This window comes from Mytilus edulis, chromosome 2 (genome assembly GCF_963676685.1).
Source record: "Mytilus edulis chromosome 2, xbMytEdul2.2, whole genome shotgun sequence".
Lineage (NCBI taxonomy): Eukaryota > Metazoa > Mollusca > Bivalvia > Mytilida > Mytilidae > Mytilus > Mytilus edulis.
In genome coordinates, this window is record NC_092345.1 from 75,471,480 (window position 1) to 75,496,759 (window position 25,280).

A 25,280-nucleotide genomic window follows, 5' to 3' on the forward strand; every position below is an offset into this window, starting at 1 on the left:
TTCAAATCTTTTATTGCTGATTTTTGCTCACTGTTGAAGGCAGTATGGTAACCTTTAACTGCGTAAATCTACGCAACTTTACTTGTGTTTTTGAGGTATCATTGGCAATCATACCACATTTCCTTATTATTCATATATATTGAAATATAGTCCTGACCGAGTTATTCGCTGACGGATGTCATATATACTAGTATACCAAAATATGATTGATTTAATATTTTTCTTCTTCTGTTAAGTAAGAAATCCTAAACATAAAATTAAAAAACAAAAACATTTTTGTATGTTTAAAGGGGGGACTTTTAAAGTTCAGACCTTTCATGCAATTGTTGATTTATTTTGAAAATGATTATACGAAATGATAACATTCCGTTATCATATATATGTGGGTTTGTGCAAAGAATAAAATACAATTATTTTATACATGCGACTTTTTCATTAAATTTCTTTCGTGTCATTTGCATTAACATAACCAGAAGGTTCACAGATTTTCACATGACATCTTACACTAGCTCAGTAAAAATGAAAATGTTCAATTACATAAGAGATATTTGTCACATTACTTACACAAACACCCATAATTTACATATGAAATAAATGAGAAAATGTCTCAATCAAAAGAATTTTCTCTATCACCAATTTCCTGATCTGTAATCCAACTTAAATCGATGACTTTTTCAAATCTTTTTATTTTTATCGCCGTTTTTTGTCCTACATATGATAAACGTGTTCTATACCAATACAAGTTAAATAATTTAAACCTTCAGATAGAAAATTTACTTAACGGCATGTCCTCGGTTAAGATTTCAAACCTATACAAATATATTCTAAAGTGATACGTCAAGTTACTAAACGGTGTTTTGGACATGAGGGAACTTCACCTATATAGGTAAGAACATTGTACATATTTAGAAATCTGCCGAAGACAATAGTATTGTTATTTATTGGGTTTTCATCTACATTGAAAGGGAAGTTGAAAAAGTATAAATATGCATGTCTGTATTATTCAAATTATAAAGTCAGGATGAGGCCAAATCCGTGCTTTTCTTTATTTTAGTCCACTTGTTGGTTAGTTCTTGAGGGTTAGAGGTCAAAACCAAACATAAAAAATGTTTAAGAATTTTTTCGAATATTTACAAGAATTGAATATTTTTTTTGAGACACCAAATTTTAAATCATTATTTAGTTCAAATAAAACATATTTAATTGATGTGAAAGTTGGTATATAAATGCAAGATATTTTTTCTGTTTAGAATTGGGCCCAAACCGTATGCAGGATTAAGTTTTAAATTTTGTGTGGATTATCTTTTTATTGGCTGGAAGGTTGAAAACTTTATTTGACGCATACAAACTTTAAAAATCGTGGATCTAACTGTTGTAACTGATGAATTGTAAAAAGAAGTCGCATAACCTCGAGTTACTGTATCTATTTAAATAGTCCGCACTGCAAGTACTCGGTCTAGTTTTAGTACGTGCTCATTCCTGTTCAAGTAACAGCGTTGATCTGGTTATTGGTGGCTCTTTGAAAGAAAGGTTATTCAATTTTGTCGATTTATCTATTTTCCTTATGAACTTTTCGTGGAAGATACCTCCGTTCATTTTGTTTTTCTTGCAATGTTTTCACGTGATTTGCAATGCAAAACATTAAATTCTTATGTCTATACCGCCCATATTCATCTACACAACATAACCTCCATACTTTTTGGATGCTTGGTAGCCGATCAACAAAACAAATTAACAAAAAAAAAAAGATGAAATCCGCTAAGACTTTAAAATCGGTATAATTATAGCCGATGTCAAGCCAACTTAATTAAAGTTGAAGATAAAATTGATTACCTTGAGGCATATCGATCAGTATTGATTTTATATTTATTTTTGATTCATAAATGCACTCATAGTATAGATTATATCGAGATAGAAAAGCTTAAAGCTGAAACCACAAACAATATGATATATATATATGAAACAATGATATCACCATGGTAAGGTTATAAACATTTTATTTGTTTTGTGTTCCAAGGAAACACAGATCTGATTGAATGCTAAATACATAGTTAATCAAGAGTTTTCACAATTAAATATCGCAAAATCTGCACTTTTGGTCTTCATTTTCCCGTTCTTTCTTATAATAAGACTCCAGGAGTGAAAGTCATTTAAGACATCAATAACTTTGTCAAACCTTCATAGAGTTTATGAAATTTGAAAGGAGCTTTTTTATGATTAAGAAATTATGTCTGAATCAAAATTTTGATTTATTTTCTTTTGCGTATTTTACTGATGAAAGTATTTTTTATAGCGGTTTATATTAGTTTGGATTGGCCGGGAAACAGACAATCCTATGTCAGCACTATCCACACTAGGAGCCAAATAAAATAACAAAATTACCGAAATCCAAAGAAAATTCACAACGTAAGTTCTTTATCAAATTGCAAAATCAAAAGCTCAAACAAACCAAACCAATGGAAAACTACTATCATATTCCTAACTTGGTACATGTTTTTCCTAATGTAGAAAATGGTGGATTAAACCTACCTGTAGTTTTATAGCTAGCTAAACCTCTTGAATGTATGACAGTCGCATATAGTTCTATTATATTGACACGAAACACTATATTACATTCCAACAAAACAACACATACGCAATCATAACGACGACACACACGTTACCTGTGTACGTTATTTTATTTAACGGCATTTAGTCCAAGTTTATAGTTTTCTTTTTGATATTGTTTTACATCTCATCCCCTCTTTTTAAATTTTTGATTAATATCTGTGGTGTCATAGATCAAATTTATTCGTTCAGTGTATGTTTAGTTACTGTTTTTGTTAATATGTCTTTTGATTGAGTTAAGTCACCTCAACTGATATTCTATACTATACTGTGTCTTTTTATCTTGTGATGTTACACTATTGTTTCAGGTTAGGGTGAAGGTTGGCAACTGTTAAAACGTTTAAACCAGCTGCATTTTTTGCAACTGTCCTAAGTCAGGAACCTGTTGTTCAGTGGCTATCGTTTGTTGATGTGGTTCATAAGTGTTTCTTGTTTCTCGTTTTTTATATAGATAAGACCGTTGGTTATCTCGTTTTAATGGTTTTACGCTAGTCATTTTGTGGCCCTTTATAGCTTGCTGTTCGGTTTGAGTCAATGCTCCGTGTTGAAGGGCGTACTTTGACCTATAATGGTTACGAGTTGTGACTTGGATGGAGAGTTGTCACATTGGCACTCATACAACATCTTCTGATATCTATATGGAGTTACCTTCTCATATTACTGAGGTAATATGAGTCGGTGATTTTTTAGTGATTTGGTTAATACATATTTGTGTCAATGGTTGAGTGACATTTTTAGTGATTGGGGTGATTTGTAAACGAAAGATGAGTATCTTATAAGTGATTGAGGTAAAGTTTGACGATGAATGAGTGACCTGTTAGTGATTGGGGTAAAATGTGACGATTGATTAGTGACCTTTTTTCGTAATTTGGGTAACATGTGTCGATTGCTGAGTTACCTTTTTAGTAATTCGGGTAATATGTGACGATGGAGGAGTGACCGTTTCAGTGATTGAGCGATATATATATATATATGTTTTTAAGGACTGGGGTAATATATGACGATGACTTTAGTGAATTAGATAATATATGTGTGTTCCGATGCAGGAGTGTACTTGTTAGTGATTGAGGTTATATGTCTCGATGGACGAGCGAAGTTTTTAGCGATTGAGGTAATATGTCTCGATGGACGAGCGAAGATTTTAGCGATTGAGGTAATATGTGAGGATGTACAAGTGACAATTTAGTCATTGGGATCAAATTTGAGGATGGATGAGTAACCATTTTAAAATCTGAAATCTACCCGGATATTTTATCGTGTACGTAGACATAACGCATCAACATGTAGATGTTTTAATCAGTTACGTGCTCTTGCCCTATGCTTAAGATATAAAATTTCGCTTAATCCATTTTGAATTGAAGTAACTGAATTTGACAAAGGTATAGCAGGCACAATATCTTTGAAATGAGCCATATAATGAACACCTGATGTATTTTTACTAATATGTAATTTTATGTAAATCACAGAGCGAGCTCAACATTGTGTTCTTTAAAAGTATATAATAGCACAATTGTGTTAACATGTTCAATACATTTGTAAGTAAATTGCTATTGATCAATTAATTATGTTTAGATTCCCACATATTATGAAAAGTACTATTCTGATTGACAAACACTTTGTAATATCATTCTAATATACATCTCAATGTTTAACTTGGTTATGTACATCTCGATATTTAACTTGTTAGATGTACAATAGTTACATGTGCTGACAAATTAGGACAATTTCAAAAGCCTAAGATCAAACAATGATAAGTACAAGCTTATTATGAAAAATGAATAAAGAAGATTATAATGTTTATGTGCATTTAAATTCATTGAATAAATTATAACGGAGGTCAAATATTTCACACAATCGTATATATAGTGAACCAATTTCTTTTAAAATCCGCTTAGAATTGCAACAAAATATTTAAATAAAGATCATTTTCTTTTGCTCTATTAACAATATTGTTATAAAATAGTTAGTTAAATTCTTAGCGTTTACCTCCAAAGTACAAGTTTTAGAGTACTATTTCATACATGACATTCAAATATTTACTTTTTGAATACAGTTGTGGGTCCTTCAGACTATTTTAGTATGTGTCTTATTGTCCTCAAGCAGATCTCATGCAGACAATTTTATAATTTCAAATACGCAACATTCTTGTAAAAACTTTAATAGACTATCTATTATACAATTATAAATGACAATTTGAAAAATATAAATCAATTCTTAGGTTTTTTTTTTAGACAAAAATGTATTACCGTCTTCTCTCCAATGATCTTCAATTAATTGTCATGAAATTTGGTGATAAGGTGGCAAAATAGCAGAAAATGGCATTTGATATGAAAACATAAAAATTTAAAGTGATATATCACATCACTGACATCCACTTTTTAAATCTGTAAATTAATTTTGTTTACCACGCTGTCCTTCTACATTTTATTTTTATTTTACATTCAATTCATATACGGTATTAATTTCAGTGGCGGATTATTTTGTTGCATAAATCGCATATCAATTTTAATTTAAAATTTAAATTGGAATGCGATTTGGCCAATTCACAAATTATTTGTTAGAACACTATGTTGAACTTTACATGGTTATATTATAAATGAAAGCTAAGAATCAAACGTAATATTTCATGGCAGCTTGCATGCTCATTTGTGTATTTATCAAATTGTAAACGATAATAGCATCTGATTAAAGTTGCTGAAAAATTTAGAAATCAGTCATACAACCCACAACATGAAAATAAGCAGGATGTCATGTGTATCATGCATGAAACGCTCACCCCCCCCCCCCCCCCCCCCCAAAGAAAAGAAAAGAAGATATATTCAATCATTTTTGGGAGTCTTTGAGTACGGAAGTCCAAGAAGAATCTTCCTAAAATATTATTAAGTCGAGATCTTAAATTTAAACAATCCCTTCTAAAAATATAATTCCTCATTTATTCATATAAAGACACTAAAATGAATAGATGACTTCTTTACACCAAATCCATTCATGGATGTTGGATGTGTACTGATTGCTATTCAAATCTTAGATACATGATTTTTTTAATGAGTTGTTATTGGCTTTTAACTAGTGTCAGTAACTGTAAGTAATCTCAGATTTGTATTAGTGTCTTTTTGTTGTTAGTGATGGAGTTGGTCAATGAATATATATACCATACCGCGTCCTGTCTTTGTTTTCTGTGTTATGTTCCTTAACCCTTTCAAGTTTCAACTGATGTTTATAGTTTGTTATTGTGTTACACTTCTTTCCCAAGTTTTATTTTTAAGTCGTTATATACATGCTTAAGGCATACATAATATCCGACAAAAACTGAATACGTCACATCCGGTTGCATACGAAAAAGGGTCGACAAAATATTTACTTGAATTTGACAGTTGAAGAAATTTATCCTACATTTCATTGAAGTAAAAATTAAGGTTAAATGGTTACTAAAGCTTGTACACCGTAAAAAAAGGTAAACATTTGATGGGTTAACTTCCAGTGATGGAAATTGTTTAATATGCCACGAAATGTTATGTGCAATTTTGTGCGTAGTGCTGGGAAGGATAAAACTTTACTCAAGCCAAGTATTTCTTCATTTGAAACAATGATAAATTCCGTAAAATATGTATGATATTGAATATCACCCTTGCAATGCTTTGGCGTTGTTTTTCGGTTGTTCAAAAGTCTTGTAAATCAAAGGTACAAAGTGTAAAGTTTCCATTGGTGACAATTTTCATGACATGTGGTACTCTTAATATTTTGAAGATTCCACTTGATTAGATAGGAGACATTTATTTCTTTTATCAAATAATTGTTCAAACTTGAAATGAAAGTGCAGGCAATGTAAGGTTCTACCTCACACTGACTTCTCAAAAGCGAATATAAAGGTATGAAATGAGGACAAGATCGCAACTTTGAAATAATTTTAAAGATCAAGGATTCTTATAAGGAATAATGAATTTGATTGACAAGAGAATGTGGACTAGTTTAACCCCAGCTTCGTTAAAGTATAAATATTATCGATATGTCAGTTCAATGTTAATTATATCATAACTTATAGTTAAATTCAAAAGCTTGTCAAATATTTAAGTTTTTAAATTTAAAATCTGTATTGTGTTACTTTTAAACAAGATAGAGAAAACGAGGCGATTTTCTTAATGGGTTCATTTTCATTTGCAAACACAAAAGTGACAATCTTACAGGGGGTTTAATAATACCGTCAAATTAACTTTTACAATGCCAAAGTTCGCCTCTGTGGATATGACCCGTCTTAGATACATATTTGTTAACTTGTTAACTTACATTCTAACCAATTCAACTTTAATTGTCGCGGTTAATCTTCGTGTGAATAAATGCATCTGTCTGTCTATATAAAATATGATTTTTTGTATTTTTTTAAATACTTCATATATAATTAAAAATGGCAATACGACTATAATGAACAGCTGTTTTCCGATTCTATGTCCGATACTGTGTATGCCTCATCATCTATATTTTAAATCAACAACAAGAACGTACAAGAATGAACAGGGTATTCTGCAAAGATCAGACACAGCAGGCATTTCAGCGATAACAACATTAACCAAATAAATTATCAAATAAATTATGTAAATGACTTATAAAGCAAAAGATATGAAGTAAATACAGCTACAAATTCATTAAGAAATAGCATAATGTATTTCACTCGCTGTAAGTGACCACAGTTAGATTATGCTTATTACTCCTCGATGTAAAGTTGACATTAGTGCTTCTTCAGTCAATCATATTGCTAAAATGTATTCCATACATGTATTAGTATTATTTAGGGATCTTACATAATGAACTTGTATTTGAATTTGAATTACTAGTAAAATAGTATTTTTGCTTTAAAAAGCACGGTTTTATTATTACAGTGTGTGTTTCAAATATCAATACCTCGCACATTATCATAGTCTCTGTCGTTACTATTTTCAAATTGTTTGGCCTCGAAACATCAATGAATAGACATTTATTGTTGAAATGTACATCTGTTAAAATGTGTGTGGACAAATGTAAAATCTTACAATTGTTATTTTTACGTCTGTACTATTCGAATTCCAGTACAATGCATTAAACTAAAAATCGGATATATCTTTACTCGGCGAAATTTGAGTGAGATCTTATAACAATTGACTTGCGTAGGATACAAAAGAAAAGTAACATAATATAAATCAGCATTTCAACATCTTTCTGATTTTCATCCTTTAAGCGAAACAAATGCTAGAGATATTGGTCTTTTCCATTCACTGGTAAGAGAATGATGATTTCACTCATTAAAGAAGAACTTCATAAAACACATGCATGTTTATCGTTAAAGGATACAAAACATGGTAAGAGCGTCTCAATATATCGCACAAGAATTTTTTAATCGTCCCAATTCGATCGAATGCTGATCATTACAATGTACCAGGAATAAACACGCATAGTCAATAGGTGTTATAATGACAAAATGTATCATTTTAATAGTTATCTCAATCCAAGTTTTTATGGGAAATCACGTCACTAGCGATGCTTGCAAAGTTTCAAGAAACTTTTAAGGTTCGATTTGAATCAAGATATAATTCTTAAAAGAGAATTAATAGTTAAGAACAGATAAGGCTTCTATAAAACAATATAAATGGTAAATGAAATGCATGTGGTATTAAAAGGAAACGTTATTGATTACATTTTATGTATACACTGGCAACATTTACTATTATACTTTATAGGAATACTCATTCTATAGAGGGATTTCTAATGATATTGACACACGTGTAATCATTAATCTGTGTTATCAATTTTTAAAAACACTGTAGGATTTTCGAAATGTACACGATCTTTGGTCCGGAGATAGGAACTCAGACATTTCTTTTTCTCAAGGTAAGAAAATGCCTTATAATTATAGAGATTGTAAATTATATTATTTTTTTTTTGCAGAAATTAAAATCGTCGTATCGCTATCTGCGTTTTAATGAGAGAAAAAATATAGGTATTTTAGAATTTATTAATTTCAATATGACTTTCTTGAACTTGTTCTACAACTAGTTCACACAGCCATTTATTTCTATAGGAAACAAGAACATCTCATTAACAGGTCTCAATATGGACATTTTCGTCAATAAATCCAATTTACTCAACAAGATATCATCTTTTAAAATACAATTAATTAGTCCGATTACTAATTAAAATTGTAATAACATAAATTGATTACGTGTATATCCGTTTGCTTTATAGTTGTTTATCGGTGAGGAGCTAGGAGGTGGGAGGGTGGAAGTTATAAGAGTGAGACCGTGCTAATCGAAAGATAGGTATATCCATATCATGGTATCTGTGTTAGTCGATGATGAGCTAGGGGGTGGGAGGGTGGAAGTTACAAGAATGAGGTACCAATCGAAATAGAGGTATATCTATATCCTGGTATCTGTGTTAGTCGATAATGAACTAGGGGGTGGGAGGGTGGAAGTTACAAGAATGAGATACCAATCGAAATAGAGGTATATCTATATCCTGGTATCTGTGTTAGTCGATGATGAGCTAGGGGGTGGGAGGGTGGAAGTTACAAGAATGAGATACCAATCGAAATAGAGGTATATCTATATCCTGGTATCTGTGTTGGTGGGTGAGGAGCTAGGGGTGGGAGGGCGAAAGTTACAAGTATGAGGTACCAATCGAAATAGAGGTATATCTATATCCTGGTATCTGTGTTAGTCGATGATGAACTAGGGGGTGGGAGGGTGGAAGTTACAAGAATGAGATACCAATCGAAATAGCGGTATATCTATATCCTGGTATCTGTGTTAGTCGATGATGAGCTAGGGGGTGGGAGGGTGGAAGTTACAAGAATGAGATACCAATCGAAATAGAGGTATATCTATATCCTGGTATCTGTGTTGGTGGGTGAGGAGCTAGGGGTGGGAGGGCGAAAGTTACAAGAATGAGGTACCAATCGAAATAGAGGTATATCTATATCCTGGTATCTGTGTTAGTCGATGATGAGCTAGGGGGTGGGAGGGTGGAAGTTACAAGAATGAGGTACCAATCGAAATAGAGGTATATCTATATCCTGGTATCTGTGTTAGTCGATGATGAACTAGGGGGTGGGAGGGTGGAAGTTACAAGAATGAGATACCAATCGAAATAGAGGTATATCTATATCCTGGTATCTGTGTTAGTCGATGATGAGCTAGGGGGTGGGAGGGTGGAAGTTACAAGAATGAAATACCAATCGAAATAGAGGTATATCTATATCCTGGTATCTGTGTTGGTGGGTGAGGAGCTAGGGGTGGGAGGGCGAAAGTTACAAGAATGAGGTACCAATCGAAATAGAGGTATATCTATATCCTGGTATCTGTGTTGGTCGGTGAGGACCTAGGGGTTGGAGGGTGGAAGCTACAGGGATGAGGTACTAATCGAAATAGTGGTATATCTATATCCTGGTAAAATGTTGGTCGGTGAGGTGCTAGGAGATTGGAGGATGGCAGTTACAAGGATGAGGTGCCAATCGAAATAGAGGTATATCTATATCCTGGTATCTATGACGAGTATATATATTATACAAATATTACGAGCTTTTATGTCGCAACAACTATAACGAAAAATTACAACGAAATATGTCGAAATAGACATAATTATTTTCGTTTAATTTGAAAACAGGCTAATAAAGCAGGCAATTATGTTAAAACAACGACATGATTATATATTTATGTAATTTTTCAATATTCTATTTGTTTTCAATACAATTTCGGCCTGTAGGAGGAAATTGCGGGCTGGGTTGTCTAACATGATACTAAGAATAATGAAAATCATAGGCGGATCCAGAGGGATCGAGGGCTTTTGTAGGAAACATTTTGATGATTATATAGGATATCACTGAAGCATTACTAGATCGGGCTCCCTATTAGGGCAGTGAGTGCCCCCCTTTTTAATGAAAATTTCTGGATCCGCCACATTGATAAAAAATAACTGAATTATAACATGGACTAATTATATAATGAATCTGTATTTATGTATTGGTCCCAGATTAAAATGTGTTTTTGTTTTTTTGTTTGTTTGTTTGTTGTTGTTGGTTTTTTTTTAGCAATCCCTTGTATGTAATGTTAATGGCAAAAAGGCTTTAGATTAATGGTTTGGAAAATTTATTCGAAAATGTTCAATATACATTGATTTCATCGTCATTTTTATTTTCAAAGAGTTTCATGATTTATAAAGAAATAACCTGTTGTCACGGAGTCAACATATTTTTATATATTTGAATGCATAAAACAGTCAGTTATTCATAATAAAAACACATCTTTCATCGATTATGTCAAATATTAAATTTTACTTTGTTACAATATAATAGAATATTAAATCATTTATGAAACTAGTCGTTAAATGTACATTATAAATTCATTAGAACCATTTGATATTTGGATACTTTAAGTCATGGAACTTGTTTTCAACCACCGAACTTCGATGATAACAAGAGAAACGAGAAGATAAAAAATGTATCACACGGTAATTTTTATGTTACCTTGAAATTTATCAATATATATGGAAAACGTTTAGGCGTTAGATCAGTATGAAGAGCGATACTTCGCAAAATAAATAAATTATAAGTGTGTTTATTCAAACTGAGCTCTTTGTGAAGATTGAATAAACTCATTTTCGACTTATGAGTTACAATGTCCTTTTGGTGTCTGTCGCCTTACTTTAAAAAAACAAACTTGTATTAAAATCTAATTACAATTTGTACATTTTGGTCATATGAAAGAATAACCTTCCCCCAAATTAGAGATTTGACCCGAGTGTCACTGGCGAGTCTTTTATTTAGACGAGATCTAATCAAATTGTTCCATATTTACGAGTACGATATCATATGCATGTGGTTTTGCAAAAAAAAAGGTTGATCTCACACATAGAAAAGCTTAATTTAGTTATCTGGATTGGGAAAAGGAAGGAACAAATTACCTTAATTCTGGTCAAACATTTTATTTTAGCTTTACATTCTTTGATATCTTCACTAAAGAAAAAAATAGAATCAACAGCAAACAAAATGGGGTATCATATCATGACACACAAAAAAAAATCAACCAGTAAATAATGCACAGCAAAAACGGTACAAAAAGCAAAGGAACATCGCTTTTATGGCTGTTCTTCGATAATTTCAAACATGGTAGCCTTTATGTTTAAAAATGGGACAGTCAAACAAGAATTCGCACATATATTCAATATCTAACCCGATCTAAATGTTAGATTAAATATAATAAAAAAAGTCATAGTTCAAGAAGTACGCAGAAAAAAACTTCATTGAGCAAAATACAATTTATTTTCCTTGGACCATACAAAAAATGTAGGTCCCAATTTTGAATGATGTTTTTTTTTTTTTCATTTTCGATTTTAATTTAAACAAAAAAAAAATTATATTGATTTATTGGTCTCCTTTGATTTCATTTTTTTTCGTTTGCTAAATGTCCTTTTTTCTCAATTACTTTGATGGTTATAACATGTTTTTTATTTACTGTAGATCTAAATTCAGAAATTATTGTAAGGTTTTTATTAATGCGAATAATGCAACCGGATACAATATTAATAAGAACTCGCATTTTGAATTTGATAAATATGTCTAAATGCCAATTTCCCAGAAATTGCAATAATTAATCTCGCAGCTTTGGCATTTTTTCCCCCTAAAAAATAGCAATAATAAATGCATGCAACAATTTCTGAATTTATAGTACACAAATAAGGATAGATCTACTAAAGTTCTTTTACTCCTTTTACCCCCTCAGTATTTCTGGTAAAGCTTTTTAATCCAACTAGGCAAAAACACAGATTAAGATTGAATGACTTCAATAAATCGCAGTGAAAAGTCCCTTTGCACAAAGTTTATACTTCTAAAGACTTAAACTGGGGTGACAAATGTTAAAACGTTAATGAACCATTTCTATGGATAAATTATTCAAATGATTAATTTGAAAGTTCTATGCAAACTGGCCGTAGTTTGCCATTACGAATGTACATTCCATGTCAGACATTCGTTAAGTTTAATTGTTATCAGATTCATCATATAGGAGAACATAGTCTCTTTTTTCTCTCTTATCTTCAGTTAAGACTCTGTTAAGTATTTCAAATTACTTTCATAGAGTAATATATTTTAAGTCTGTAAAACCGCATTCTTCAAATAGAATGATTAATCTGTTTTCAGTGATTTGTTTTCAATAAAAGAAGACAATTCCGTACCAAAAGCGGTTGGACCTTAAAGTTTAATTGCAATCATGGGCAACTTTTCGATCTTTGTTTTCAGATTTTGACAGACATCTAACAAAAACATGTTTGGTGCTTTTGACAAAAAATACTTTGATTTATTTTTCTGTACTTAATTACAACCCACGCATTCGGTTCAATAACTATACATAAATTTAAGGAATTTATTGCAACGTACATGGTATCATACACACAACTGAAACTATTGCATACTATAAAGATGGTTAAGACTTAACAATGCTACAGGGACGTCCAACCTAATTGGGGACGTTATATGCATTCCTCGTTTTGGCATGCAGCGGTCTTATCATTGCAGAACCCTTTAAATAACTCTCTGACTGGTTTTGAAGTCAACTATTGGCAGGCGAGTTTTCTTTCAACTTATCGAGACAGTCCAAATTTCCAGTACTGTAATCCATTCAACCCATTTCAATAAAATATAAAGTATCAAAGCTTTTATATTTGAATGTTTCACAAAAAGCAGAAAAAATAATAATAAAAGAGAAATAACTGGTTTTTATGTAGATCATAGGCAAACAGGGATTAATGCATAATTCAACCCCTTATCAAACCGCAAGCCTACTTAAAAAACAAAACTTAACCCTTTCTCTTTCATGATGACGTGATGCAAACGACTGTGTACTTTTATAGCACGCTGTTTCAGCTTTATCACTTTCTACACGACTGGCTATTATAAAACTGATTAAAGTCTTGCAATAGAATTTACAGCGCCAGAATTGATCGGTCCATTGATTTTATAACAATGATTCTCAAACAGCAGGAAGTAATTTCCGAGTGAAACATTTCGAAAACAAGTAGGAAAATACATTACGTAATAGTCATCAATAGATTTGATAATAATCAAGAATTATTTCTCATTGAATGATGATTTTATTTTATTATCTTTGATAAAATTGGCTAAAAGCTTCTTATAACGCCCGTCTTATTAAAATTGTACCATTTACAATAGATAACCTTTGTAAAGTTTTGAAATGATAATCTTATAATGAAGATTGATTTTTATGCCCCACATACGATAGTAGAGGGGCATTATGTTTTCTGGTCTGTGCGTCCGTCCGTCCGTTCGTTCGTTCGTTCGTCCGTTCGTCCGTTCGTCCGTCTGTCCCGCTTCAGGTTAAAGTTTTGGTCGAGGTAGTTTTTGATGAAGTTGAAGTCCAATCGACTTCAAACTTGGTACACATGTTACCTATGATATGATCTTTCTAATTTTAATGCCAAATTAGAGATTTTACCCCAATTTCACGGTCCACTGAACATAGAAAATGATAGTGCGAGTGGGGCATTCGTGTACTGAGGACACATTCTTGTTTAACTATAAATTTCAATATACTGTGGAAAAAACAGAATCATGCCAAAATAATGTAGAGGTAAAAGGCTGTTAATTAAAAATAACGAATCTCTATACCTCTGGCATGACAGCACTTACAGGAAACAATATGTTTTCTTAACATTGGTTTAAATCAGAACAGAACATATTAAATGGTTGATATTAAGGCGACTTTAGAAGACTAAAAACCAAAGAAAAAAAATTCAAGTTATGGGAAATGTTAAACAGTCAAGTACTACTATAAGTTGTAAGTGGACTAGTCTGATAGGATTTGATTCTTCCACACACTTCGTAATTTATTTGGCTTATTGTAAACAAATTTGATTTTGGCGTCACTGGTGAGTCTTTTATATCTACAAACGCATGTCTTAAAAACATTGGAACATTTTGTATATCTATGATGAGTACAGTATACGAACATACTCAAGTAGTGTTTGACAAAACAAATATTGGTATATTATTCTGTAGTGACTATCCGATAAGGTAAAAAGGCAATATGATTTATTTATAGGTTAGACAATACTTGGTCAACTTTTATGAAAATTATAGCCCGAGGCGTAACCGATCCCATTGAATATATCCACGTATACGAGTGATGTAGTTTTAATTCCCTGAGGGTATCACCATCCCAGTAGTCAGCACTTCTGTACTGACATGAATTATCATCGATATGGTCATATTTATAAAAAGTGGAAAATCAATTCGGAAAGTCCATAATCACATGGTAAAATCAAATAACAAAACGCATCAAAAACGAATGGACAAGAACTGTCATATTCCAGACTTGGTACAGGCATTTTCAAATGTAGAAAATGGTGGATTGAACCTGGTTTTATAGCTAGCTAAACCTCTCACTTGTATGACAGTCGCATCAAATTCCATTATATTGTCACCGATGCGTGAACAAAACAAACAGACACACTAGGTAAAAATGTCAAAAATAGGGGTACAGCAGTCAACATTGTGTTATCATCTTAATCACTATCAAAACAACAAATGTAACGAAGAAGCACAAAAAAGCATACATCAAATTAACATCCTCATTTTGCTTATATTATACGATTTTATTTGTCTATGTAAAATGCACCCATCAAGGATGGAGGGTTTTGAGTACTGGTGTAAAATTGCGGGTTTGAAATTCGCACAGGAGACATGAAATAATTTAGTCGTTCAAAGTATGACGGGATACATAAATACAGTCACGTAAAATAAATTATAAATTAACTGTTTACAAAACTTTTGAATTTTGGAAATACTAAGGCTTTTCTACCTCAGGAATACATTACCTTAGCTGTATTTGGCAAAACTTTTAGGAATTTTGGTCCTCAATGCTCTTCGACTTCGTACTTTATTTGGCCTTTTTAACTTTTTTGGATTCGAAAATTCATATTATGACACAAATGTATGACCGGAGTCTATAGTCTATAAATGTGTTTAGAGGCAAACATTTTCGTCATCTGTTAACTGTGAGATATCAGACTGAGTGCAGATTTTTTAATATGGGAGAACAAAAAAGTTCCTAGAAGAAATCCGACAATATAAAAACTGAAAAGGTGACTATTTACACTTAATTGTACATAATTGTGATCAATAGGATCAATAGAATATCAGTAACAAGAGATTGCCGTGTGTCTTTCCGATAATACAAGCACCGCAGGTGTTGCAATGGAAAAAAATCCAATAATCATACTACATTGTTTTTCAACATATATATGACAATAAATTAATGACGTGTGGCTTTTTCACGGTAGATTGAAAGGAATCTGTTTCACAAAAGGTAACCAAACTACAATGTCAACATAAACAAAGGAATAATATTGAAATGTAACTAAGTTATGTCTTTAAATAACGGCAGCACATACAACTTGGGTACACAGAAACAAGTAAATAGTCAGATTTATGGGCAGTGTGTGACTAAAGTAAGAAACAAGTAAAACGTTAGAAATTTAAAAATATTATGAAAACTAAAGGTTAGTCTTTCGCTTAGTAAGTAATTGATGTTTTACCAGTAACTATCAACGCTTTACAAAACATGGTATCTATGTGCTATCTGAGATTGAGTTGAACACAAAGTAAATATAGAATTTAAGACTGAATAGCAAAATAAGTATCATGTTGTGATTTATAGATATACATTACTTAGTAGCCAGTGTTGTGTTATTATTACAGGAAAAATGACAGAAGATGATTAACAAAGTCAACTCAACTTGGAACTTGATCTAGAGCTTCTGAGGACCACTAAGAGATTATGAATAGAAAATGCAGTCATCAAAGCGTGTCAGAAAATCTAGACCGCCAGCGAGCAGAGAAGCGGCCTATAGAATTATAATTAGATATGTAAATGAAGTGTGTATTCAAATACGAAAATTTGCCAAACATTATTTAAACAGAGATGCCATAGATTACAGTGCATGTGCAAAATGTTTGAATGATTTGTGCGAAGTTTGGGAAACTGAACCATCAAAATTTCCTACGTGGAAGGAATTCTTCGAGAAGCATAAAATAAAGGCAACCGAAGATGGATTAAGAAAGAAAAACTCGTACAAAGATTTGTTGAATATATGTGAACGTGCAAGAGAGTATGAACTGATGATCCCAGGTGTTAGAGAAATGATTGTAGAATGCGCGCGTGGTCATCTTTATAAATACTGCCAAAGTTTCATTGAAGAGGCGGAGGAATTGGAAATTCAGCCTGTACTCGAATATGAAGAAGCAATAAATGCATACAGAACTGAAATGGATGCAAAAATCAACAAAATTAATAAAAGTATACTAGAATATGGTGAAATAAAAAAACCTTTCGAAACGTTTATTTCAGAAGGAAACGTGCATGCCAAATTAATGGAAGAAACGTGTGTTCTATTAATCGAAGTTTCGCATACAGCCAAAAAATGGATAGCTGAAGATTCTGCTTACCCAGACAAACTTTTGCAAGATATATTCTTCAATAACTCCTACAAAGAGAAACTTGAAGATGATATTGAAAAGCTGCGACAAAAAATTAGAAGCACTGATGGAAGTATAGAACGGAAAAGGAAAACGCATGCTTCTCTTGCCCGGGAACATTCTAACCACAAAAGACAAAAACATCGAGCAAAACAAAGTTTAGAAGTAGTTATTCTTAAAATTCAAAAGTTGGAGAGAGACATTGAGGCAAAAAATAAAGAGATACAACAACTTAAAGATGAAATAGCAGATAAAACTCCTGTTTCGCCGCGGTATCGAAGTGACCTTAGACTTAATCTAGAACGAGAGTATGGTTGTCTCGACAAGTTGGAAGAAAATAAACAAGTAATGGAGAGACAGAAGATACGATTAGACAGAGAATTCAAAAGTGTTAATGACAGTACATATGAATATAAAGTGGAAGCTGTCACAAATCGTCACGAACAACATGAAATGAGACAAAAAATGCTTGGGATGGAGATTGAAATCAAATCTATATATGATCGAATTTCTAGTATAGACCAGAAATCTGCTGTACTCAAGAAAATCAGACTTTTAAATCTTTCACCAGATACACTCAGAATGATGCACAAACGACGGATAAAAATACAAGAAAATGGTGAGTAACGACATAACTTATAGACCTTGACTTAAAATGTATCATACTTCTATTTTTTTTTTTTAAATCCCAAAATCAAGATTTCTTTTTTTTTTTCTTAATTCAAAGCTCGTTCATCACAAGATTTTGATCATCTATAAGTCGTATAACATGTAAAATTGAAAATGTCGGATCCACATATGCATATACATAGTCTTTAAATTCTCACATTTAAATTATGAATGTTTTCTTTTTTTTTTTGGGGGGGGGGGGGGTAATCAGGTGTTACAGTATGTGTAATGAAATGTAATTTAGTTGTAATTAAACATACAGAATAGTTCACGAATAAAACTAAATACGAACATATCTTAAAAATGATGAAAAAAAGATTTATACAAAGATATGCATTATACTAGTAGAGTTATACAAACCATATCAAGTTTTTAGCTCTATAATTTTTTCCTTAGAATTTACAAAACGGAGAAAAAGGAAATGTGAGTTTTTTTGCAAGCTTCAAATTGTACTATTATATTCTTCTTAACTACTCAGCATGCCTTTCATAAACCTAATACGACCATACAATACTTTACATGTACGATTGGTGAAGTAAAGCTCATCTATACCTTTAGCATTGCACTAGCATGATATAGCAGTAGAACGAGTGGTTACGCTATTTTCATCAAAAACAACGTTTTCTTGAAAATCATCTGATGTGTCTTTAAAGAAACTAACTGTGCATTTGCATATTTTTAAACCCAGAAAGATAGGTTAATTGATTTCCCTTCGAAAACAAATGCTGTAAAATTTCATTAAACATGCAATGAAAGTCGTATGAAACTGAAAATAGGCAAACCCCATTGACATTGTAAAAAATAAACTCATCATAGATACTAGGAATGGAATTTTGTATTTGCGCCAGACGCCATTTTCTCTGTATATAAAAGTGAATGGAAAAATCATTGCTTTAGAACTGGTCATCTACCGACACCACAGAGGTTTGTTCCAAGATTTCTTTAACGCCAATAGATCTTGGTTCTCACACTACACAATGCATCGGATTTAACATCCCTATTCCGACAATTCTTTCTTTTTAAACAGCATAAGTTTTGTTTTCAGTTCTAGTTTCAGTAAAGTTTTACAACCCTTGCATGACAACTGACATTTTGTTTTTAACAAATTTAGACCATCAAACATATCCATATAATATCAGTATATATATTTAACCTTAAATATATGATTTCTTTACACAAAACCATAGCATTCCATCCTTTAGTCTGTACTTTTTGTTAAAGTAGCATAGTGTGTTGTAGATAAGCATCCCGGCTGAATATTCGTCGTGTGGTGACTTGGAAAGGAACAATACGCCATTGATCAGGTTCTAATTTCAAGTGTTAAGTAACTGACATCGGAAATAATAATGATTATAAATTATGATTATTAGTAGCAGTTAGTAACTAAAAAAAATACTGAATCCATATTTCAAAATCTAAAATCTAAGGTAAACGCATTAGAGAATAAAAGAAGTTACGAAATGGTATAGGGCAAACTAAAATTATTAGTCGCGGAACAGATGGATCCTTGAATGACCGCGTGCAAGTTTCAGGAAATCTGGTGTTTCATATGATAAAACCCATCACCCATATGATAGGCCTGTAATTCAGGAGTTGTCGTTGGTCTTTCTGTCACATTTGTTGTTCTATGATTGTTCTGTCGTAAATAAGACCATCAGTTTACCCTTTCAATGGTTTCACACTTTGTCATATCGAATACTATCTTTTAAGGACACACCAAAAGTAAACATAATTGAATACCGTATCATGCCATCTGAAAGATATAAACTGCAGTTGCTGTTAGGGTTACACATTGTTATAAACCTAGGTGTTATGTATAGGAGTTATAAAGCTATCTGTTATATGTATGAGAGTTGTAAACCTCGGTGTTTTGTTATGAACAGAAGTTCCGTTATAAATCTAAGTGAATATCTTACAATTTGGTCTATTTAATTCCCACTTTAATATGACAAGTCTTTTAAGAGTTGCAATCGACATGGATTTACTTGTTATAAGAAAATTCAAATTCAATATAAAACATTTTAAACAAACACTTCATATTGTAAAGACATGAAAATGTGACGTTAAAATTTTATTATTCATAGTTCTATCAAGGTCCTACAAACTCGATCAAGAACTAAGACCTCATTATAGAAAGATATAGTTAGTATACTTGATTCCACTGAGGAGCTTTAATCGTGTATCATAGACATGATACAAATGAAATGATTTTATCTTAATCATATTTGTATTCACAAATTTGCCTATATTTGTGAAAGAAATTATTACTAGTTAATTCTTATAATTTGTGAAAAAAAATTCGAACTTGATAACGAATACAAATTCACACTAACCCACCTACTAAGGATCATCAACAATACTCTACTTTCTATTGTCTTTCTTTTTATCTTATTTGTTGCCTTTTCTTCAAGTTATATGTTTTAAAAACACCCTTGGAGTCTTGTTTATATATGACACCGACAAGACCCTCTATAGTCAATATTTATAAAAGTTTTAGATGAGAACGTTGACTTATAAGTATTCGGTGAGCTAGCGTATGTTTATATATTCCTCAAGTTCTTTTTGATGTTAGCAAGAAATTAAGATTTATAACATACTTCCTTTGAAATTGAGAGACAATTCTTCATATGTATTTGCATATCATTATTGATTATTGACATTGCAATAAGGATATACAATCTATTGACACCAACTGCTGAAGAAATCCAATCAATATAATTCTACTAATTTAACCTCATTGTAAACTATAATCAAGAATTTAAAGGTGCCATATACTTTTTTTCTGAAATTTAGTCAAACAATGGTCAAGCAAGATTAAATGAGCGGTTACTGAACTCATGCTTCTGTGACATCGTGGAAACACCATCTACATCAACGTTATGTCCAGTGCCCTAAACAACTCGATAAACTAGGCTACACAAAACATAGACATTCGTTAGTCGAGTAATGTCTTTATTCATCGTTTATTATTTTACTACCTTTAATGTTACGACTGAAAATTGATAGACGTCAGAAATGTTTTTCCACAAACTAGAAATTCTAAGATTGATTTCTTATTGCTTGTTTATCATCAAATGCCAAATACGTCATGCACAAACCAGGACGACAAACAGTGTGTATATCATAGGAGGTGTGACGGAGGTCGATTTCTGATTATGAGTATTCCTTACTCAAAAATTTGATAAGTTCACCATATCGAAGTTATTGCTTTCCCAAAACGCCTAAATTTTACATTTATCAACTAATAATTTAAATGCAATTTTATAATGGTTTTATTTGTAAATTAAAACTCATGGTATCACGTCTTTAAAAGCAGTATGATTGTATCTCTCTCACAATAATACAGTACCAGCAAGTTTCTACTTGGTACAGGAGATGAAACCAGTTCCAACCTAGGTAATATGTATATTATATTCGGTAACACGGGATTACGGATGAAAGAGTGTACTGGTACATTGTTTTCATAAGAAGGGTGAAAGACTTAATACTGTGTAAATGCACTTCCACAAAGATGCACTACTCTAAAATGAAAATACTGACATGTGTTGTGACTTCATGATATTTTGCTATTACTTCGACAGTATAAAAATTTTATTACAGACCATCGTACAGTCATTTAACAAATGATAAAACCCAATCCGTGCTACAAGCCTAAAAGGCCATGGAATGATAAATGGATGGCAATCATGTCAACACTATTCAATACCATTCGTAAGTCAACATGGAAAAAGGGTGGGGAAAATTGAAATGCCGCTCGAAAATATGGATATAATGGATAAGGGAATAAATTTGTCCCTGTAGGATACCGAATTCAGTGTTACAACATCAAATGCATAACCGTTGGGCAAGTTTATCTACCACGAAAGGACCTCAACGTAACTTCTGAGGATCAAACACAACAGAGCCTGAATAGAAATCTCAAGAAGCAAAGACCATATGACATTAAAAGTACTTTTGAGTCTCCAACACGATATAGCCTTAATAGAACCCCCGGGTATCAAACAAAACAGAAACTAAATAGAACTCCCGACTACCAATCACGAGTTGGAATCAGTAGAACTTTTCAATATCAAACACAACATTGACTAAATAGAACTCCTAGGTATGAACCACGAGTGGGCATAAATGAAACTCCCGGGTGTCAACCACGAGTGAGCATAAATAGAACTTTTCAGTATTAAACACGAAGGACTAAACAGAACTCCCACGTATTAAACACGAAGGACTAAACAGAACCCCCGGGTATTAAACACGAGTGGGCATCAATAGAACTTCCAGTGGGCATAAATGAAACTCCCGGGTATCAACTTCGAGTGAGCATAAAAATAACTTTTCAGTACTAAACACGAGGGAACTAAACAGAACTCACGAGCATCAAAGACGAGTGGGCATCGATAGAACTTTGCAGGATCAAACACAACAGGGACTAAATAAAACTTCCGAGTATTAAACAAGACAGGGACTAAATAGAACTTCCGACATCATACACGATATGGACTAAATAACACTTCCCAATATAAATCTTAGGGGGCTTAAATTGATCTTCATAAACCCTCTAAAATTTCCATTGCCTAAGGAAGTTGTGACCTTAGTTTACGACAATTTGAACACTGAAATATTGCGGTCAATTTGTATCATTCAAAGCATGCAATACTAAGCAGTCTTTTGAGTAAAGTTTGTAAGCTTGCTCCTTTTAAGTTTAAACACGTGATTTATGTTCCGAACATTTTTTATATCCATAATTTCATATTTTATTTAAATCATATTTTTGTAAAAGTATCATAGATATGCCAATGTGTTCATCCGAGATTAAACAGGAATATAGTTTGCATTGAAACTCATTTATTTTATTGTTATATTCTTGATTATTTTTACTATTAACTGAAAACCTGTTGCCTTTATAATTGGAAAAAATAATCCTCTAATGAATAGTTAATTAATTAATTTTCCTTTTAACAATAATAACAGCCTCATGAGACGAAACATTTACGACATGTTCAACCCTTACAATGGAAAAGAAGGGAAATGATCTACTAGTTCATCACACTTGACAAAACTCAAATAAAATATAAACAGGGCTTTAATTGTTATTCCTCATCTCCAAGACTGCAACGTGTTATAAAAGACAAGTAATTGTCATTGATTTGGTTATTTTGTATTTTTCGTTAGCTTCGCACATAATAAACAATGCATTACATAATATGTGTGATCACAATTATTCGCTGCTTGATTTGCTTATTAACTATTTTTAGCATGTTTGAAATGGGTTGTGGATTTTTTAAATTTGTTAATCAAGCCATTGCTAGAATTGAAGTTGATATTAATATAAAGACAGACACATAAGTACTGCGATGGTGTAATAATTCTTATTTGTTGATAAATGTACTTTTGTGTGAACAAAGCATACAATTTGGTAACAATTTAACCGAATCACGATAACTACCCAATAGGTTTACATATATCATGATACAAGTGTTCGGAAAAATAAATAAAACGAAGGAAATATTACGAAAAGTGTACTTACACAAAAACGTTTTGGGTTTTTGATTGTTTTGTCAAGCTTGGCACTATGAACAGGTCAAAGTTTTTCAATAACAGAAATTCAGATTGTCATTGTATCCTAGGATCACCTGTCAACAATAAAGTTCTTTTAAACTATCAAATGACGTTTTTGCACCCTTGTGTGATATAATTTGACAGCATTTGACCAAACATGCATGTTACAATGAGGATCGGTTGAAAACAAAACTTTACGACAAAAGAGATGATTTCAGCTTTCCAATTGTGAACTTTCCATTTCTAAGTAGCAACATTCCAGCAGCATCTGCATACGGGGTATATCTCCAAATTGATACGATATTCCCGTGCTTGCATTTCCTATCATGATTTTCTTGATAGAGGGTTACTGCTCACAAGGAAGCTATTAAACCAAGAGTTCCAAATGGTGAAGTTGAAATCATCCCTTCGTAAATTTTACGGACGCCATCACGAGTTGGTTGACCGTTATGGAATAACCGTTTCACAGATGATATCGGATATGTTCCTTACGTCGTAACTACAATCCCCTTCCCTTTCATGAATGTGACCTACCGAATTAGACTATTTACCGGATTTGTAATCACATAAGCAACACGACGGGTGCCACATGTGGAGCAGGATCTGCTTACCCTTCCGGAGCACCTGAGATCACCCCTAGTTTTTGGTTGGGTTCGTGTTGTTTATTCTTTAGTTTTCTATGTTGTGTCATTTTCTGTTTGTCTTTTTCATTTTTAGCCATGGCGTTGTCAGTTTGTTTTAGATTTATGAGTTTGACTGTCCCTTTGGTATCTTTCGTCCCTCTTCTTTTACATATGATACTGAATACTCAAGGAAATAAATCCGTCATTGACAACCACATAGTGCAATTCTTGGCATGCACCTTCAAATAAAGGGCCATAAAGGAAATTATTGGGTTGAATCGGTATCAGATTTATTTGGATCAGTTTACAGTGATTTATATTATCCATGCAGTAAACGTGATGTGTTTAATTTTAAGTGATTCGCAAACAGCAAATTTTCTTAATCAAATCACCAATAATATTAACCAAATCGGACAATGAATCAGAGCTATACATGCCTTTAAGAAAGATAATATCTTAAATTTAAATGATTTTCTAAATTTTATAACAAAAAACAAAATATTAGAACAGTATCCGTATTTTCATACCAAAACCGGTAATGATACCCTCGAGGACTAACAGAGCTATCATCCAAGTGATGGTCATTACACTAACAACTGTTACTGACCAGACGCGCGTTTTCACAATGAATATGTCTTTTCAGTGAAACTGGAGGCCAACATTATTGAAAATTAAAACAAAACTAGGACAAGCGTTGCAGAGCTGATAAAATAAAACAAGAACAAATAGTATAGTCAAATCCAGAAGTCAGAGCTGTACAACGCCGGGATTTCATATAGCATTTTATATAAAATCATATAGTTTCTTTAACTGCAAACTTCTTTTTATACGATGAAATATTGTATCTCATTGTTCTGTTTGTACTTCTGTTATTTTATACCAATTACACAGTTAAGTCGTTTTTTAGGAGTAAAGTTCTTGTTCCTGTGCTGATCTTCAATACGTCACGAACCTCTTAAACATTGGTGTGTCCCCTGACACACACAAAATATGCTCCAGCAGAGTAATGAGGAAAAGCGACTTGTATCGAAATTTCATATTTCTATGGTAACCACCTTGAATTGGTTGACAGATACACGATTCGCCTGTGTCTCAACTCATTAGCAACATACTTTGCGGTCCTAGATCTGTAGATAAGGTAATAGTCGTCTGATCTGTACCATTAAAGAGTGTGTCTTATTCCTTATTGTGACATTTTGACTGAATGTTGATTCACATGGTGGTAATGCATGTAAAACAAAGAGACCGCTTACCTGTCGACGCATCGTGTCTCGCTCCTTCTTGAGTTGATGTGATTGCTTCAGTTTTTG

General features: G+C 32.4%; 1 protein-coding gene across 14 annotated transcripts in view; it reads left to right on the forward strand.

Moving 5' to 3' along the window:
• Positions 1 to 25,280, forward strand: part of LOC139512948 (uncharacterized) — a 31,959-nt gene that overhangs the window by 4,598 nt on the left and 2,081 nt on the right. The window contains exons 1-4 of one of the 14 annotated variants that reach the window (XM_071300939.1): positions 807 to 886; positions 2,294 to 2,406; positions 16,346 to 17,741; positions 18,188 to 18,214. In XM_071300939.1, the coding sequence (XP_071157040.1) occupies positions 16,436 to 17,741; positions 18,188 to 18,214 (1,333 nt within the window). In that variant the 5' untranslated portion in view covers positions 807 to 886; positions 2,294 to 2,406; positions 16,346 to 16,435. The other 13 variants (XM_071300934.1, XM_071300947.1, XM_071300940.1 and 10 more) reach the window with 13 other exon arrangements.